Raw genomic sequence first — 20,328 nt, forward strand, 5'->3', positions numbered from 1 at the left:
TCAATATCAAAATCAAAACCAAAGTGAGTTAAACATGTTTGTAAAGAGTCATCACTAAGGTTTGAAAGAAAAGTATTATCAACTAATGCTTCTATTAAATCCATATCAACAATTCCATCATCTGTATTGTGAGGTTGTTTGGCAAAGTTGAAGATGTTTAGCTCCATAGTCATGTTACCAAAGGACAACTGCATATTTCCAGTCCTGCATTGAATGTGAGCATCGGCAGTTGCCAAGAAAGGTCGGCTTAGGATAATGGGGATGTGCTTCCTTGAATCCTGAATTGGTTGAGTGTCAATTACAATGAAATCGATAGGAAAATAAAACTTGTCTACCTAGATAAGCACGTCGTCCACAATACCACGAGGTATTTTCATGGACCGATCTGCAAGCTGTAACACTACTAGAGTTAGGTGTAATTCTCTCAGTCCAAATTTCACGAATACTGAGTATGGTAACAGATTTACACTAGCTCCTAAATCCAACAAAATATTCTCAATTGTGTGGTTCCCTATATTACATGAGATAATGAGGGAGCTTGGATCTTTGCATTTTAGAGGAATTTTGTGTTGGAGTATAGAACTAATGTTTTCTGTTAAAAAGACCTTATTTTAAAAGTAAATATTTCTCTTTTTAGTACAATGATCTTTAAGAAACTTGACATAAGAGGGCACTTATTTTATACCATCAAGTAAAGGGATGTTAACACTTACCCGTTTGAAGATTTCAAAAATCTCACCTGTGGATTTTCTCTTCTTTCCTTTCGCTAACCTCTGAAGAAAATGAGCTTTGGGAACATATTCTTGTGGGTTGCTTTCTTCTTTCTCCTCCGACGGTGAGTTCTCAACATTTACAGGTACAATTTGATTTTCTTTTGTCACTGGTATCTCCACTTTGTTGTCGACTTCTTTTCATTTTCGCAAGGTCATGACGGTTGTGACCTCTCCATGCTGCTGTGGTGAACTTGTACTTTCTTCATGCACTCCTTTAGGATTAGGCACAAGTTGACTTCAGAATTTGCCTTTCTTAACAGTCATTGCCAAAGTTTGAACTGATGAAGCAAGTTGTCCCACCATCTTCTCGAGGTTTGAAACTGATTGGGCTTATGAGTTGAAGCATGCTCTCATCTCATTTTGTAGTTCATCAATGGTGCGGTTCTGTTGCTCAATCGTGGAGTGAGTAACATTCCTAAAATTCTGGAATGCATCCTTTCATGGTCTGAGTTGAGAGTAGTTCTGGTTCTGATTGTATGGTCTAAATGGTGGTTGAGAGGCTTGAGGAACTTGAGGAATTGGTTGCATTGGGAGCTGGAGTTACTGGTCCATTCTGTTGGAATCCTTAAGACTATGAAATATTGGGGTGGTCTCTCCATCCAGGGTTATATGTGTTGGAGTATGGGTTGTAATTAGATGGTTTTCTCATTACACCTATGGCATTGGCTTGATTTGAGTATGAGTCATGGTCATGTGGTTATGTTGATTTAGCAGCCGTTAACGATGCTATTTGTCGAGAAAGACCTTCAATTCTCTCTTTAACTTCTTTAATTCCCGAACTTGACTCGCCAATGTGAACCTCATTTACTCTCTTAATTCTTTTAGTATTCCTGAGCGATCGACTCCATTGTTGGGAATTATTCGCTTGTCGCTGGAAGAAATCCTAAATCTCTTATACACTTTTTGACATTAGCTCTCCTCCACTTGTTGCCATCAGTCATTCTTTCACATGTGGCAATAATCCCTCTAAAAAGCATTGGCATTGATGCCATTTCTCATATCCATGATGTGGACACTTCAAAAGTAGCCCATTGAATCGCTCCCATGTTTCGAAAAATTGTTCATCTTCTCTCTGGGTAAACTTTGAGATTTTCCTGCGAATAACATTAGTTTTATGCACTGAGAAATATTTATTCAAAAAATTTGTTACCATTTGTTCCCATGATGTAATGCCATTAGCAGGCAATGTATTGAGCCATGAACGAGCTCTATCTTTTAAAGAAAATGGAAAAAATATGAGTTTAACATCATCGTCTGAAAAATTCTCATATTTAAAAGTTTGACAAACAGCATGAAAATCATTCAGATGATCATATGGGTCCTCATTTTCTAGGCTATAGAATGTTGGGAGACAATTTAGCATACTAGGTTTTAACTCAAAACTCCTAGCAGCTACATTTGGGTATATTATGAATGATGTGCTCAAATTAGTTAAGGGACTAAAGTAGTCCTTAAATGGCCTCTCATGTGGTGTTGCGTGTTGTTGTTGTTGCAAATTCATTTCAATTTTATTTTTAATTGCAACGTGTTTGTGTGTGCACAGTATTTTTTCGAGTTCAAGGTCTATATGTTCAAGATTAGGTAATAATGACGTTCGACCATGCATGCAAATAACACACCAAAAAAAAGGAAAAAAATAAATAAAAATAAAGAATAATGAGAAATTACGATACTAACCTTATCACGCTGTTATAACCTTTCTATAAAAACATACTAAAAAAATACGTGAAATAAATTAACTAAAAAATAAATTAATAAGATAAAAAATTACAAAGAAAAATAACTTGAAAATTACAATACAAAACTTTAAAGGAGAGAAAAAGAAAAGAAATTCTTACCTCAAAATGTAAATTCACTTTTTTTCTTTTTTTCTTTTTTTAAATAAGAGAAAAAATTAAAAGAAATTATTTACAAAAATTAATTCTACGAAGTAAAATAACAACGGCATAAAAACTTGTTGTGCAAATTTTATTAAACTCGCAAGTGCACGAATCTATTGTAGAATAGATTAATGGTGATGAGTGTCAATCCCACGAGGAGGTGAATTTTAATTATGTGTAGAATTAATTTTCTATGAGTGGGTGATTGGATCTATGGTGGAAGTGATTTAAATTCTCCTAAAAGTCAAATTAAAATGACGGGAATAAATTGAAGTGAATATCTATTAAAATGACGTACTTGGGTATCTAGATCTATATCAACAAGCACCATGGGCAAAATATTCCTTATTAATGCCAATTAAATCATGAAGGGGGTTTCCACTCCTCATGAACCACACTCTAATCAATATGGTGCTATGGGCTTATCGTGCCAAATAATAATAACCTTGTACTAAGGAGCTGGTGAAACCAGGGCGGTATCTAGACAAGATTATTACTATTTGTCGACGAAAAGTCAAAACATCCACAATAGTTAGAGGGGAAGAGAAAGTAAATTTACCAAATAAAGCCCCATGGCACATGTTGAGACTTCACCTTCAACCCAAGCTTGAAAGAAAATTGGATACTTATAATTGAACTAGGGGCAAAATGAAAATTTATTAAAATACGTATAAAATACAATATGGAGAAGGAATTACAGAAAATTAAACTCAAAAATGAATTCAGGGATGCAAAATTAAGGGGGGAGAGCCCCTTTTTATAGATACATTGAGTAAATCATGGCCATTGGATTAAAAATATTTTGGATACTCAGGATTGCACCACGTCATCAGTCAACAATACGCGGTTTGACCATGCGATTTGAATAGTGACACGGTTTAATCATGCGGTTTGAATAGTCAGGCGGCTTGAATAGTGACGCGGTTTGGTTGTAAATAATCCTGTGTATATGTATGTACCGTACACACGATTTTTGGTCCACTAACATGCTGCCACGTCACCGATCAACAGTACATTAGAATTTTGTCCAATAGAATCGTGACACCTTATCAGTCAATGCCACATCATCGTTCCATATATGTGAACAATGTCGTGAATAGTAACATAGACAGTACCATATATGTGAATAGTACCGTACATGTGAATAGTACCGTACATGTGAACAATGTCATTTTTCTTTTATGCTGCTCCTAAGATTTTCGACTGTCCTGAGTTCAAAAGTGATGTTCGTTTTGTTGTCTGATCTTTTGTTTATTGTGAAATGACCATGATACCCCTAAAATATTTAATTAAAATAAAACACACATAATTAAATCACACATGACTTAAATACATAAAAGAAAGGGTGTTAGTAAGATTTGAAATGTAAAATGATGATTTTTTCCTTTATAAATATACATTTTCTAACACTCAACAACTTCTTTGACTGTTTTAGGTGGAGGAAGATTGGAAATGAGATTCACTTTGGCTTTATCAACCTCAATACCTTTGCTAGAAATGATATGACCGAGAACAATACCTTGTTTTACCATAAAATGACACTTTTCCCAATTCAAGACCCAATTTTTCTCGATACATCCCTACAGAACTAGTGTTAGATGATGTAAACATTGATCGAATGAATCACCAAAGCCAGAAAAGTCATCCATAAAGACTTCAAGAAATCATTCAGTCATATAAAAAAAAATGCTTAATATGCATCGTTGAAATGTAGCAGGTGCATTACATAATCCAAATGGCATCCTCCTATATGTAAAAGTGTCAAAAGTTCAAGTGAAAGTGGTATTCTCTTGATCTTTTGGTGCTATGGGAATCTAATTATGTCCTGAGCAACCATATAGAAAGCAATAAAATTCATGGCCTGCTAATCTATCAAGCATTTCATCGATAAATGGTAAAGGACAATGGTCTTTACGTGTGACAGAATATAACTTTCTATAATCAATGCATACACGCCATCCTGTAGTTACTCTAGTGGGTATCAATTCATTATCAACATTATTAACTTTTCGGGGACAACTTGCATAAGACTGACCCATGAAGTATCAGAAATGGGGTAAATGATACCTGTATCTAATAGCTTAAGAACTTCAATTCTAATAACTTCTTTAATGTTAGGGTCCAATCGATGGTGCATTTCCCTAGTAGATTTAGTATTTTCATCAAGGTGAATGTAATGCATGCAGTCTATTGGATTTATACTTTTTATGTTTGCTATGGTCCATCCTAATGCTCCTTTATGCTCTTTTAAAACTTCCAACAACTTACCTTTTTGTTCGTCATTTAGAGATGATGAGATAATTACTAGCAGAGTGCTTTCTTCTCCCAAAAACGCATATTCCAAAGTGTTGGTTAATGGTTTGAGCTCGAGTTTCGCTGATGATTCTGATGATGGATTGAGTTTCTTCTCTGATGGTGCTACTTGTTCAACTTTTGACTTTCATTTATTAGTGTCCATGGATGGTGCTGAATCAAGTAGGGCGTTGACCTCATCGACTGATTTGTTAATATCAAAATCAAAACCAAAGTGAGTTAAACATGTTTGTAAAGGGTCATCACTAAGGTTTGAAAGAAAAGTATTATCAACTATTTCTTTTATTAAATCCACATCAACAATTCTATCATCTGCATTGTGAGGTTGTTTGGCAATGTTGAAGATGTTTAGCTCCATAGTCATGTTTCTAAAGAACAACTACATATTTCTAATCTTGCATTGAATGTGAGCATCGGCAGTTGCCAAGAAAGGTCGCTCTAGGATAATGAGGATGTGCTTCCTTGAATCTTGGATTGGTTGAGTGTCAATTACAAGGAAATCAACAAGAAAATAAAACTTGTCTACCTTGATAAACACGTTCTCCACTATACCACAAGGTATTTTCGTGGACCGATCTGCAAGTTGTAACATCACTGAAGTTGGGTGTAATTCTCCTAGTCCAAGTTTCATAAATACCGAGTAGGGTAACAGATTTACACTAGCTCCTAAATTCAACAAAGCATTCTCAATTGTGTAGTTCCATATAATACATGAGATAGTAGGGGAGTCTGGGTCTTTGTATTTTAGAGGAATTTTTTGTTGGAATATAGAGCTAACATTTTCTGTTAAAAAGGCATTCTTTTGAACAGAAATGTTTCTCTTTTTAGTACAAAGGTCTTTAAGAAACTTGGCATAAGATGACACTTGTTTTATAGTATCAAGTAAAGGGATGTTAACACTTACCTATTTGAAGATCTCAAAAATCTCACCTGTGGATTTTCCCTCTTTCCCTTAGCTAACCTCTGAGGAAATGGAGCTTTAGGAATGTATTTTGTGGGTTTGTTCCCTTCTTCTCCTCCAATGATGAGTCTTCAGCATTTATAGGTACAATTTAATTTGTTTTTGTCACCGGCATCTCCACTTTGTTGTCGACTTCTTTCTCTTTTCGCAAGGTTATGACGATTTTGACCTCTCTATACTGCTGAGATGAACTGGTACTTAATTCATGCACTCCTTTGGGATTAGGCATTTGTTGACTTGGGAATTTGCCTTTCTCAACAGTCATTGCCAAGGTTTGAACTAAAGAGGCAAGTTATCCCACCATCTTCTCGAGATTTGAAACTAATTGGGCTTGTGAGTTAAAACATGCTCTCATCTCATTTCGTAGTTCATCAATGATGCGGTTCTGTTGCTCAATCGTGGAGTAAGTAAGATTCTTGAAGTTTTGGAATGCATCTTCCCATGGTCTGGGTTGAGAGTAGTTTTAGTTGTGATTGTATTGTCTAAATGGTGGCTGAGAGGCTTGAGGAATTTGAGGAATTGGTTGCATTGGTGGAGCTGCAGCTGCTGGTCTATTATGTTGGAATCCTTGAGACCATGAAAAATTGGGGTAGTCTCTCCATCCAGGATTATATGTGTTGGCGTAAGGGTTGTAGTTTCGTGTGGCTCTGTTGATTTAGTAGTCGTTAACGATGTTATTTTTCAGTAAAAACCTTCAATTATCGCTTTGACTTCTTTAATTTCTGAATTTGACTGCCAATGTGAACCTCATTCACTCCCTTAACTCTTTTAGTATTTCTGAGTGATCGACTATGTTGTTGGGAATTATCCGCTTGTCACTGGAAGAAATCCTAAATCTTTGATGCACTTTTTGACATTAGCTCTCATGCACTTGTTGCCATTAGTCATTCTTGCACATGCGGCAATAATCCCTTAAAAAAGTATTGGCATTGGTGCCATTTCTCGTACCCATGATGTGGATACTTCAACAGTAGCCCATTGAATCGCTCCCATGCTTCGAAAAACTACTCGTCTTTTCTCTGGGTAAACTCTGAAATTTCCCTACAAATAGTATTGGTTTTATACACTGGGAAGTATTTATTCTAAAATTTTGTTACCAATTGTTCCCATGAAGTAATGCTATTAGCAGACAATGTATTGAATCATAAACGAGCTCTATCCTTTAAAGAAAATGGGAATAATCTATGTTTAACATCATAATCTAAAAAATTCTCATATCTAAAAATTTGACAAACAACATGAAAATCATTCAGATGATTATATGGGTCCTCATTTTCTAGGCCATATAATGTTGGGAGACAATTTACCACACTAAGTTTTAACTCAAAACTGCTTACAACTACATTTGGGTATCTTATGCATGATGTGCTCAAATTAGCTAAGGGACTGAAGTAATCCTTAAATGGCCTCTCCAGTGGTGCTTGTTGTCCTTGTTGCAAATCCATTTCAATTTTATTTTTGATTGCAACGTGTTTGCGTGTGTGAAGTGTTTTTTCGAGTTCACAATCTATAGGCTCAAGATTAGGTAATTGTGACCTTCGACCATGCTTGTAAAAAGCACAAAAATGGGAACAAAACTAATAAAAATAAAGAAGAATGAGAAATGACTTCAAAATTAAATTACAGAATTTTAAAGAGAAAAAGAAAAGAAATTCTTACCTCAAAATACAGATTCACTTTTATTTTATAAGAAAAATTACAAGAAAAAAGTAAAAGAAATTATTTACAAAAATTAATTCTACGAATTAAAATAACTTATCTCCCCGGGAACGGCGCCAAAAACTTGTTGTGCAAATTTTATTGAACTCGCAAGTGCACGAATCTATTGTAAAATAAATTAATGGTGACGAGTGTCGATCCCACGAGGAGATGGATTTGAATTGTGTGTAGAGTTAATTTTCTAAGTGGGTGATTGGGTTTGTGGTGGAAGTGATTTAGATTATCTTAAAATTTAAATTAAAATGACGAGAATAAATTGAAGTGAGATCTATTAAAATTGAAACACTTGAGTATCTGGATCTGCATCAATATGCACCATGGGCTTAATATTCCTTATTAGTGTCAATTAAATCATGAGGGGGGTTTCCACTCCTCATGAACCAACTCCAATCAATATAGTGCTAAGGGCTTATCGTGCCAAATAGTAATAACCTTGAACTAGGGAGCCAGTTATACCAGTGCGGTATCTAGACAAGATTATTACTATCTGTCAACGAAGAGTCAAAACATCCACAAAACAGAGGGGAAGAGAAAGTAAATTTACCAAATAAAGCTCATGAAACATGTTGAGACTTCACCTTCAACCCAAGTTTGAAAGAAAATTAGTTACTCACAATTGAACTAGGGGTAAAATAGAAATTTATTAAAATACGTAGAAAATACAAGATGGAAAAAGAATTACAAAAAATAGAGTTCAAAAATGAATTCAGGGGTGTCAAATTAGGGGGGAAGCCCCCTTTTTACAGATGTACTGAGTAAATCATGGCCATCGAATTAAAAATAATTTGAACGCTCAAGATGGCGCCATGTGTCAACAATACGCGGTTTGAATAGTAACGCGGTATGAGCAGTGAGGCGGCTTGAATAGTGACGCAGTTTGGTTATAAATAATTTTGTGTATGTGTATGTACCGTACACATGATTTTCGATCCACTAAGATATTGTCACGTCACCGATCAACAGTACATAAGAATTTTAGTCCAATAGAATAGTGACACCTCATCAGTCAATATCATGTCATCTGTCAATGCCACGTTATTGTTCCGTATATGTGAACAGTGTCGTGAACAATACCGTACATCTGAATAGTACCGTATATGTGAACAGTATCATTTTTCCTTTTATGCTCCTCCTAGGATTTTTGACTGTCCTGAGTTCAAAGTGATGTCTGTTTTGCTGTCTGATCTCTCGTTCATTGTGAAATGACCATTATACCCCTAAAATACATAAAATACTTTATTATAATACAACACACATAATTAAATCACAAGAGACTTAAATACATAAAAGTAGGGATGTTAGTGAGACTTGGAGTGTAAAATGACAATTTTCTCCTTTATAAATATACACTTTCTGGCACTCAACACTTACCAAACATGGCTTCGCATGGATGCACCTTCAACACCTTAATCTACCTAAAACGAGACAAAAAAAAGCCTAAGAGGCATTTTATTGAGCACCTCACGTACCATTTACTAAATCCCAATTTCGTTAAACAATTTTTAATATTTATAGACAATCACTCTTAATGCTCATCTATAATCAATCAATCTTATACACTGATCTATCATCAATCAATCTTAGGAACAAGAAAAACAAAAAAGAACTTAAAATGTCAAGATCGCCAAAATTGGCGGAAATTAACAAGAACAACCATCGTCAAAATGCCAAAAGTAGAGCTACGTACTGTCGGAGATGAACTTGCTATCAAATGCTCGTCCAACCACTGTTGATTGTTGGCAGAAAACTTAAGACCTAGCTACTAGATTGGGAGAGAAAAGAAGGTTCGGTTTTAGCGTTTTGGAATGACAAGGCTATTTTGGTCCATAAATTTTGTAATTAGGCCATTTTTGTAAATTTACCCTTAACTTTATTGTTGCCAAAATTTGGGTACCAAACTGCACTTCTCATTAGGGTATTTTAGTCATTTTATAGGTCAACTAATAGTCAACGCTTATGTATACTAACGACAGGAGAGGTAAGTGAGAATACATGCAATCTCGCCATCTAACTGTGATTATATCAAACCTCAAGGGAGGTATTTAAAATTAACCCTCGTACCATTTATCGTTGAAGAATATTTTGATGTTTTAACTTGGTGGAAGGTAAATGGTGGTAACTATGATATATTGTCTCCAATTGCAAGAGATATTTTGGTGATTCTAGTTACCACTGTTTCTTTTGGATCTGCTTTTAGCACTGGTGGTCAATTTGTAAGCCCATATCGGAATAGACTTCATCCAAGCATGTTGGAGGCTTTGATGTGTAGTCAAAGCTGGATATGTACTCTTTGTGGAGGTATATGGTTTACATTTTAATTTTATATTTTTATTTATTTGACTTAACTAATAACTAACTTGATTTTGGTTTTTATTTATGTTTTTTTAATTAGCTATGCCAAAATTCTTGATGAGGAATCAGAGATTGAAACAAATGTGCAGGCTGTAGAGGTATATAGTTCTAATTTATATTATTTTGTCAAGTATTTAGTTGAAAACGTTATAGGTTTATGAAGAATCTTAGAATGTGCATCCATGTGGTGGTTATTGAGAAGATACTACAAGTTTATGTTTAAGGCTTAACATTATTTTGATTTGTCTTAAAAAATTTGATCATTTGTAATTATGTTGAAGATTTAGAATTATTATGTTTTAATTTATTTGGAGGTTGTTCAAATTTAGTTATTTGTAATTTTATTTCTAAATTTTTATGTTCAAAGTTATATGCTTTTTTAAAGAAGAAATCCGAATATTCAAAAAATATTTTTTTTAAAGTATTATTTTTTGTAAAAAAAAATTTAATGAGAATTAGGTCCCCGTTTTAATCCCCACTCAATTTGGAGATTTTTGGGGACATGCCCAAACTATCCCCAATTAAATTTTTTTTGGGTATGGGGCGGGTTTGGGGATTGCTTCTAAATCAGGTTCGGGTACGGGGATCATAATCCCTACCTCGAATTTGCCCCATTGCCATCACTAACCAAATCATTTATAGATAACAACAGCTCAACTAGTTATGTCGCTTTGGGTAGTACTAGATCTTTTAGGTTTGAATTTTACTTTTACATAAAAAAAAAAAGTACTTGACTCACATTTATGTACTACTCAAAAGAATAATTAGAAAGTCCAAATGAAAAAATAAAAATAATAAGGGGAAATATCCACCGTCCACCCGTTTTTTCCAACTTTTTTAAAAATACACAATTCTATTTTTTTTTTTTTGTTGGAATCCACCTAAAGTTATATTTTGTTTCACTTTTCCACTTCCGTTTGGAATTTGTTAAGAAAACTAACGGAAACTTTAAAAAATAATCATTTTACCCCCAAAACGAAAATTACAATTTCACCTTAAAAAATACTAAAAATAATCAGATTTAATGATAATTTTACTTTCTTTATTAACCAATGGGGAAAATATTTAGATTTAATTTGATTATTTTTGGTAATTTTTAGGGTGAAATTGTTATTTTCGTTTTGGGGGGTAAAATGGTCATTTTTTAAAGTTTCTGTTAGTTTTTTTAACGAATTCCAAACGGAAGTGAAAAAGTGAAATAAAATGTAACTTTAGGTGGATTTCAAGCAAAAAAAAAAAAAGAATTGTCTATTTTTAAAAAAATTAAAAAAAACAGGTGGACAGTGGATATTTTTCCAAATAATAATATAGTTTATGCCAGATGAAAAAAAAGACAACATGAAGATTGGGTAAAAAATAGACAGCTTACAATTAAAAGCATATTTGAGATTGCTTTAGATTGTCAAATAAGTAGTTATTTGATAATCTAACAACTAAAATATGTTCGATAAATTAATTTCAAAAGTGATTTTTTAAATATTAAAAAAATTGGTGTTTGTATTGATTCTTAAAAGTAGTTTTGATAGCTTTTCAAAATTTAATTATTTGATAATATGATTTTATATTGTTAAATACCAAAAGTGTCTTGAATGAAATTATATAATTTTAAAAGTACCCTCATAATAAAATCAAATAAATGAGAAATATTAAAAGTCATAAATTAAGATAAAATTACTGTGTAACTGTGGTATGAATCCCATAAATTGATAAAAAGCATGAAACTTTACCATGGCTGGACCCCATAAATTGATAAAAAGCATGAAACTTTACCGCCACCGATTACTATTCCGTCACAGGTGACGGTGCCGACGACATTGCCAGTGGCTCTATATGCATATGGCGACACCACCGTGCCATTAGATTTATCTTTCTTCTACCTATCTAAAGGTATTGACCTAGTCGGCTGCTTATAATTGATGGAGGCACACTCGCTACCCAAACTGTGGCAGCGGCCTCAAAGCTACAGATGGTTAAATGGTTGATGATGTGCACCGCGACCTCCATTAGTGACATCGGCGACCGACGATTACGATAAAGTGGTGGTCTGGCATAAGTCACGTACTTAGACGAAAGCATATGACCACTGCCACACTTTGGTTGAGATTACGCCACCAGCAAATCTCCTTTGCTGATTTTGTCATCTTCATTTCGTAGATCAGAGGATTATGAATCCACTGGTTCGTAATATGATACCAAAGGATCAAATTTTTATTTCTAGCGCCCTTGCTGGCTCTTCCATCGGTATTGGGATGAAAATCGTTATTGTTTTTTTAGTTCTTTTTCATTTATTTTTAATTGTTGCTTTAAAATAATAGTGTTATCCATGTTAATTATTATGCAATAAAAATAAAAATCATTCAACATGGTTTGTTGTTAAAGATGGTTTGGTTGGGAAGAGGGAAATGGTGGTGTTGAATACGAGGTCTCAGCCTTGCGAAACTGATGGCGAATTTGTTGAACTCATACTTAAGATATGCCTAATTCCCAAACTTTTACCACTGCTTAATAAGGATTGCAGTTGCTGAGATTTGAGAGCTCGTGTTCATCGAAATCTTTTCTCCCCAAGAAACTGTGATCGTCTTCTTTCAATTTCGGTATCTCCCCAACAATTGTCAAATGAAATCAGTTAAACCCTAATTTTTTTCCCAAATATAAAACAAAGCTGTTGTTTAACGGATGAAATTTTACCACCTTCAACAGATGTCAGTGTTTACTTCACTTATTCACTAACTAATTTCAATTATTAGATTCACTAATTTTTCATGCAACAGCTTCTCATAATAAAGACAAAAAAAATGGTATAGCATCACAGTTGCAGATCGAATAATATATATACAAATTATTTGATAATTGATTCTATTTAATTTAAATTTACCAAATATATATGCAAATTTATTTACAAAACCGATTCTTTGAGAATTTACATAAAATCTGATTATTTAAAGCAATCCCAAACGTAACCTGAGTTTTTCTGGGATCTTACCTCATGATTTTGTAAGCTTAATGATTAGTTTCCTTTCAAGCTTATATGGCCTTCATGACTTGTTACTTTCAAATTAAAATCTAGAAAATCCATCTCTGTTTGTGTTCCTCGTGGGATAAACATTAAAGTTCGAAGCAACATTAGGAAGGTTGATTGTCCCCTCAACTTGTTAAAAAAATGTAGACCCATGGAAGAAAAAATAATTTCTTGTGAAATTGAAATATAAAAATAAATTGAAAACAAAGACATATTTTGGAAAAGAGAGAGAAAGCATAATAATTCTAGCAGGATGTGTATAACGCAACTTTATGCCACACGTGCAATAGGGCCACTTCATGCAGTACACAATATCCCCACAATTCAATTCTTCGCTATTATGGCATTGGAATACTACAGCTTGCTTGTTGCATCATTTTGTTTTAGTGATTTTGTTTCCACTTCTTCTGATATCATGACAACATATGAAATGCCAGATTATAATCCATGACCACAAATTATAAAATACAATAATGTTAATGCGTAGACCAGATCATATCTCTAAACTTTCGTAGCTGTGGACTGTTCAGATTTTGATAATTGATACCTTCATTTGCATTGGTGTTTTGAGCCCTCTTTACCTTCCTCACGATTCAACTCGGTGGCCAGCCAAAGAAAATTGATTAGAAACCATCCAGTAAAGCACCAGGAGGCATATATAGGGTTTTGTTAATTAAATTAATTAGAAAGCAGTCGAATGCCAAATCCATGATTTGATTAATCAATTTCCCTGATGAAATTGGCCTTGTCTGTTAATTCAACCTATAACACAGTCGGTGCATTTTGAATTGGTCTCCTTTGATAACAACCTTTGCAAGTTTGCATTCATAAGATTAATTAGAAGAACACATTCACAAGGAATTCTCCTGAAATTGTGATATCTTGCCCAGTTTCTCATCAATAATTGGAAGATACCGAGAAATGTCTCACTATTTATGTTTTTGAGCAATCTGCATATACGCTTGATGGTTTCCTTGCTTGCTTGTAATTTGAGCCAGTAAGGCAATGACTGTCTTTCACATTGCTGAGTTGGTGCTGACAGCAAAGAGAATAATGCATAATGGTGTATATGACTAATAAAAGAAAATGGGATTCAATTTCACATCATAATTTAAGTAGATATATGCTAATGTTATCTACTGATTAGAATTTTGCAAACTGACTTAGAGTATTTGATTCCTGGGTTGTACAAAGATTCTAACTCCATTTATTTTGGAAAAAAATGTGCTTTCTGGTTGAGCTAGCTGCTTGTGCATTGTGACTTCTTTCTAATTAACACATCGCACTGTTGATAATCCTATTCCATTACAGGTGTTATTTATGCACCACACAGAACCTTTATATATATATATAGACATACACACACATTTCAATTGCATCAAAACTATCTGTATTGGCTAAACTTGCCAGATTCTTAAACCGGCTGGAATTGATTTTAATGCCTCTGATGTGAGCATGCTTATTTGTAACTTTGAATTGTTCTTGTGATATAATTTTGTTTCATCCCAGCTTGAAACAATGATACATTTCCTCTTGTTGAGTGCTGATGTATCATAAGAGCTACGATTTTAAGTTCTTCTGCTTTGAACTCTTTCTTGATTCCTTTTTCGAAACCTCACAAGGTGCCTGGAATCCAATATTCTCCACTGCTCCAACTGTGTTGAACAACCGTCTCTTGTGCACCTCTTCAACCAGTTGTCTGTGTAGTAACTGGCTACGAACATCTACTAACGATCGGTTTCTTGTTAATCTGCGGCAATCCATCACCCTTTTAGTTTTAGAACTAGAATCTCGTTGTGACTCAAGCATAACCTTGCATTGTCTGTAGGAATTTTCTTCAGGACAAAATCTTGTTGAGTTGTGAGCCCTTGTGCTGATGGGATGTTTATCTCTTCTTACAGGGCTTGTCTCTGACTTGTGCTCGTCGCCAGAAAAGTAATTCAAGCTGGAATATGCTCCTGAGTGCGAAGAGCTTTGAGAGCTGGCATCATCAAAAAAATCATCTGCAAAGATGCAGGCCCACAAGTAAATAACTATCTACATTGCCATGTATGAGTGAAGTATCCGGTAGCAAAATACAGGTGATGACCTTAGAAAACGAAAAGAATTGTTGGAGCCCTGACCTTTGAGCCAATCATGGTCATATGTGACCAAGCCTGGGAGTGACGCTTGGGATGATGAACAAGAGGGAAATGAGTATAAAGGATGATGATACCCATCTTCGTCTTCTTCGTAGTTAAATGTATGGTAAGCTTCAGGGTGAGGCCATTCCCGTTTCTTCCAGTGTGGTACTAGTACAGAAATCTCTTCATCAATCATTTTCGCAATCTCAAATGGCTCCCAATCGGTTATCTCCAGCTCCTTCACCATCTCCCTTGCCACATCCAATGGCGTATCATTTAAAATATCGAAGGGAAAATATATATTCCTACCAGGACCTGCAAGAAAATACAGCATATTATTTCTTCACCACTTGGAGACCATTAATAAGTTAAAAGAATTTTGCTGAGTGTGTGCCAAAAACATAAACTTAAGAAAGATTTGGGTTCATGCCATCTTTATCAGCAATTTGAACTTTCAGAAAGATGGTGTCATCTTCAGGATTCAGTTTCCCAGTGATTGTCATATCAGTCCTTGGTGGATCATCACTCAATTGCAGTTTCCCCAATTCTGTCTCATTCAAAAAAGGCTTTTGATTTAGCTTGGTCTTAGATAACAATTTAACTTCATCAGATGCCAAAAATGGATCAAGCAAAAGTTCTTTTGCAGATAGTCTCTTTGAAGCATTAACTAAGCATCTTCCAATAAATCTTTGTGCTTCCAAGTCCTGAATACTGTAAAATGCTCCTGGTAGCTTCCCCTGAAACAGAGAAAAACGCCATTGGCTCATATGCTAGTTCATCGATAATAGTTCTTACAGCATCAGAACTACACTTTACCGATGTGACTTTCTTGTAAATTTGTGCTGGATTTGCACATTCACTATATGGATATTCACATGTAAACATCTCTAAAACACACATCCCAAATGAGTAGACATCAACTAGTTCATTATAATCCTCTTCATACAGCTCTGGCGCCATAAACTCCGGGGTGCCTAGCAATAATTATGAAACCAGTATCAAATTAATATCAGATGATGTAGCAGTATCATTAAAGTTTATGCACACATGCATGATAGAGCAGTGAGTACCTATGACACTGTGGGCTGATTTGGAGCCTCGGAGAATCGCTGCAAGACCTAGGTCACCAATCTTGACTTGCCCAAGATGGCCATTGACAAAGATGTTATCACACTTGAGGTCTCTATGAATTACTGGAGGGTCACGGCTATGCAGATATACAAGGCCTTGCAAGATTTGCCGCGCCCAACTCTTAATGGCCCGAATGTCTACCCTCCTATATTTTTTCCTGTATCTGCATAAAACCGTAAGCCTTTTCAGCAGTGCATTATTATCTATCAGATCAAATAAGAAGTTGAATTCATTATACAGATGCAATGAGAAGTGGAACCGTAGAAGAGAATTACTCTCTGAGAGTGCCTGAAGTAAACATTTCAGTGATGAAGTTGAATGTCTTTTGATCTACATCAATCCAAGAGGTGTAGAATCGAATGATGGAATCGTGTTTGAGAGTGCTGAGGAGGTGAACTTCTGAGTACAGCCGCTGCAAATCATCTGGTGAACGCATCAACTCATTAAGCCTTACTTGGTTCCATGCCACCTCCACTCCAAGAACTTCATCAATTGCCTTGTACACTGTTTTCATTGCTCCTTTGCCAAGAACCTCTTCAAACTGCTCATCATTTAAGTAAATGTGATTAGCTGTCATGTATTGTTCCTTCAAGCAACGAACAACAGAATTGCCCACCATGTTCATATTGTTCTATCTCCGCAAGTTCGTAAAAATTCTCAATATTGTTCAGAGAATTGCAACAAATCATATTGTTTTAACCAGTAATTCACCAAGTCATTAACACATAACATGGTATCGTCGATCCTAATTCACTGATTCTTATATGCAACAACCAATCTCAATCAAGATCATCAAGAAAATATTTAAAGAAACCTCATAGAAAGACATTTAGATAATTGTCGTCAACTTTCCCAACACCAAATCCATTCAAGTGTCACCCAATCAGTGGCCATTGACACTATAAATCAAGGATACCATCAACCGAAAAAATAAGTAGAAAAAATAAATAAATTAGTTGGACAGTTGCTTCCCCAGAATCAAAATACAATAAAATCCAGGACTTTCTAGGACGATGTATTGATGTTGATCAACACTTGAAATTAAAAACTAATGTGTGCTAAATTAAAAAGGCAATAAAGGCAATAAACTATCATTGATATGCTAGTATCTAATTTCATATAAACTACTAATTAATAAATTAACATAAAAATGCAATCGTATTAGGCACCTTTGAAGAGTTAACCCTGAATTGTAAGATTCTGTCTTAGTCTGTGTACATGTTAATTATTTCAAAGACACTACAGATTATGCATGCATCAATCATCATATAATAAAATAAGAATACATGTATACAAAAAATGAAAACTTACAAGACCATAGCGACCATTAGGATCTGTTTCAATGTATCCAATATGGGCCTTAGCTTCATCACCAGCCCCTGCAAGTTGTTTATTGCTGTACATATTGTTTATCTTCAAGTACAAACTTTGTTTCCCAGTTGCCAAAATCTTAAGACTTGCAAGGGGAAATAAATAATGAAAACTTGAAAATTCAAACTCAAAAAGCTATATATATATATATATAGATTAGATGAAATAATTAAAGAGTACTCTATATGTATGATTCATCTAACACATAAATCCTAGGCTTGCCCTCATGATTTTCATATAAGAGAAGACACCAAAGAGAAGCCAAAAGAGCCTTGAGGAGTAGTCAATCCTTAAATGATATAATCATGCCATCATCTCCACCATAATCACAACCGCACGTGTGAACTCGCACTACTTATTTGTTGCTAACATTTAACACACGAGCACATACATATTTGAAGTGTTAATTCCAAATATATAAGTTTGGTACAAAGTTTTGAGATAACAATAAAACAACTACAAGGCTAGCAAGAGATAATGATAATAATGATATCAATTTGTGGGGCATATGGGCATAGGCAAGGACAAAGGCAAGGGCAAGGATAGTTTTGGAGACTTGATAGTATGTGTTGCCACCTTTTTTTTTTGGAAGATTGATACAAAGATTTTAAAGGAAGTTTAGAAAGAAAAGTTGGGTATTTAGAAGATAAAGCCCTTATTAATGGAAAGCAAAAATTTTATCCATCAACATGAAAAAGATGGTAGGTTGTGTTGTGTTGTGTTTGTTGTTTGAAGGAGGAAAACGATGGAGACGGTGCAAGTAAATGTAAATATAAGAGTGAGGATGATGAGATGAAGTGGGGCCGTTGATTATTTGGTAGGCATCTAAGGCCATAAGGTGTTATCTAATGACATTTATTTTCGGATTTTACTTTATTTTATTTTTCTGGAAGAGAGGAGGAAGATTCCACTTTAGTATGTCAAAGCATGACAATAATCATCATGTTGTGATATAAGCTTTTGACGCAAAATACAAATTCATTTCGAACTCTTCAACAATTAAAATTGTATTTATAAATGAGATAATTGGGATAATATGAAGATACGACGTATGTGAAGAGAACATATTCTGAATGGGAAAATAAAACTTATAATTAATAAAAAATTTTAAGATTATACAATAAGTATTCTTTTTTTATTAGATAAATATCACATCATTTGACGGTATCATATTTTGATTAAATTTTTTTATCAATTATTGAACCACTCAACGCATATAATTTTTGTTAAACAAGAGAAAGTTTTGGCATTATTACATTTCCCACCCATTCATTCTTTGACATATGTGCATAAATATTTTCGTGATTAGTTGATAAATATACATAATAAAGAGTGAATACAAAGAGGGTAAACGCTCCAAAAACACTTAAAATATTTCGTTAAGCAATAGTGGAACCATTGGGTGACGAGTGTATGTAATTGTCCTGGCTTAATCCAAATTATTTTATGGTTATTTTTCTGTAAACCAAAAACAAATTAAAAAGTGATACAACAGAAGAAGCCAAATTGTTTTAAGTAAATCAAGTTGACCTCCTTTGGTTCAATAGTCTCGCTCCACCTCAGACCCCAAAGAGCGTTGTATATAATTAACTCATTTAATTATAAAAGAGATATGTCAAAAACATGAGATCAACATTTATTAACATTTTGTCTACAACAGTAATTTAGGTGCAGCTACTTTGTCCCGGGTAAGTAACCCCGCTATTTACTCTTGTAATCCAGCGGCTATAATATAATAGATCAGATAGAATAGCTTAAAGGTTACTGGCTTTTCGGTGTCAATACTTTTTTTCTATGATCCAATAGCCTCTATATACATAACAAAATACTTTTAACTTTCCATAAATATGACAACGTTTTCAAAATAATATACATGATATTTTAGTGACATTCTATCTATTTTCATCTTTATCAAGAACAATATCTCTTTACAAAAGTTTCAACATTTCTCTATTAAACTTTACACAAAATTCTATATTTCTTCAACAAACATATCCTAAAACAGTTTAAAAATCACATTCCCTTTTAACATGCTGCATTTTTCTTCAATATTTATCATAAAATTAGGTTTTTGAGTTAAAATTTTTGTTTACTTTACTACTATATAGATAAAAGTGTTGAACTTGTAAGAAATGGCTGTTTTTTATTAAGTTATTTTTTTCTTGTAGTATATGATGAAATATATTTAAACATACAGCCAACATATCTTTTTTATAGAATTTATTATGTTCATTATTGATAAATAAGTTCAGTGTTAAAGTTTTTTTTTCCCAGATTGTAATATGCACTTCTCAACTTATGGATCTCTAGGCAATTCACAAGTCAAAAAGTCTGAAATTTTAGTAAATATAAACCTAGAAGTCTTGAATTTAAAAAATATAGATTTTCATATCCAATCTCTTTTGTCATTAAGTGATACTACAGTAAAAAAATTAAATAAAATCTAATTATGTGAAAATGCCATACTTCTTGACTACTAGACAAGTCTAAAGGAATATAAGTCCAAAAGTCTATAACACAATTTGAAAATATTAAATTGTATTAAATAAAAGGATATTTTGTTAACGTCACTTCAAATTCTGACACACTCTTGGCATTTGAAGTGTTGAGTCATATACTTGGCATTTAGATATTATTGAGTCATGTATCTGGTGCAAATTCCTTCCATTCGGCTTAGGTAGCTGTG

General features: G+C 34.0%; 1 protein-coding gene, 1 non-coding gene and 1 pseudogene across 3 annotated transcripts; 1 reads left to right on the forward strand and 2 right to left on the reverse strand.

Annotated features, from left to right (window-relative positions):
- The window catches only part of LOC112097951, a 121,597-nt pseudogene that overhangs the window by 22,194 nt on the left and 79,075 nt on the right, over nucleotides 1-20,328 (reverse strand).
- On the forward strand, nucleotides 1,772-1,875 carry LOC112098575. Its single transcript, XR_002905686.1, has one exon. It is a non-coding gene; the product is annotated as a small nucleolar RNA R71 (small nucleolar RNA).
- LOC18041824 (probable serine/threonine-protein kinase WNK4) lies at nucleotides 14,429-18,361 on the reverse strand. 2 transcript variants are annotated; one of them, XM_006431938.2, is made up of 7 exons: nucleotides 17,583-18,361; nucleotides 16,547-16,812; nucleotides 16,211-16,434; nucleotides 15,957-16,114; nucleotides 15,571-15,877; nucleotides 15,141-15,455; nucleotides 14,429-15,020 (listed from the first exon to the last, which is right to left on the reverse strand). In XM_006431938.2, the coding sequence occupies exons 1-7, from the start codon at nucleotides 17,673-17,675 to the stop codon at nucleotides 14,578-14,580; spliced, it is 1,806 nt and encodes a 601-aa protein (XP_006432001.1). In that variant the 5' UTR covers nucleotides 17,676-18,361; the 3' UTR covers nucleotides 14,429-14,577. The 2 variants fall into 2 exon arrangements, with proteins under 2 accessions (XP_006432001.1, XP_024040160.1); XM_024184392.1 differs by having other exon boundaries at nucleotides 14,429-14,998; nucleotides 15,107-15,455.

The sequence above is a fragment of the Citrus clementina genome, unplaced genomic scaffold, assembly GCF_000493195.1.
Source record: "Citrus clementina cultivar Clemenules unplaced genomic scaffold, Citrus_clementina_v1.0 scaffold_5, whole genome shotgun sequence".
NCBI classification, from domain to species: domain Eukaryota; kingdom Viridiplantae; phylum Streptophyta; class Magnoliopsida; order Sapindales; family Rutaceae; genus Citrus; species Citrus x clementina.

Bases quoted from the DNA above. Each gene is read 5' to 3' on its own strand.
- LOC18041824 (XM_024184392.1), bottom strand. From the start codon at position 17,675: ATGTACAGCAATAAACAACTTGCAGGGGCTGGTGATGAAGCTAAGGCC. The intron at 16,115-16,210 runs GTACTCACTGCT...AATTATTGCTAG, and splicing joins ATCAGCCCACAGTGTCATAG to GCACCCCGGAGTTTATGGCG. The intron at 14,999-15,106 runs GTCATCACCTGT...TGATGATGCCAG, and splicing joins AATTCTTTTCGTTTTCTAAG to CTCTCAAAGCTCTTCGCACT.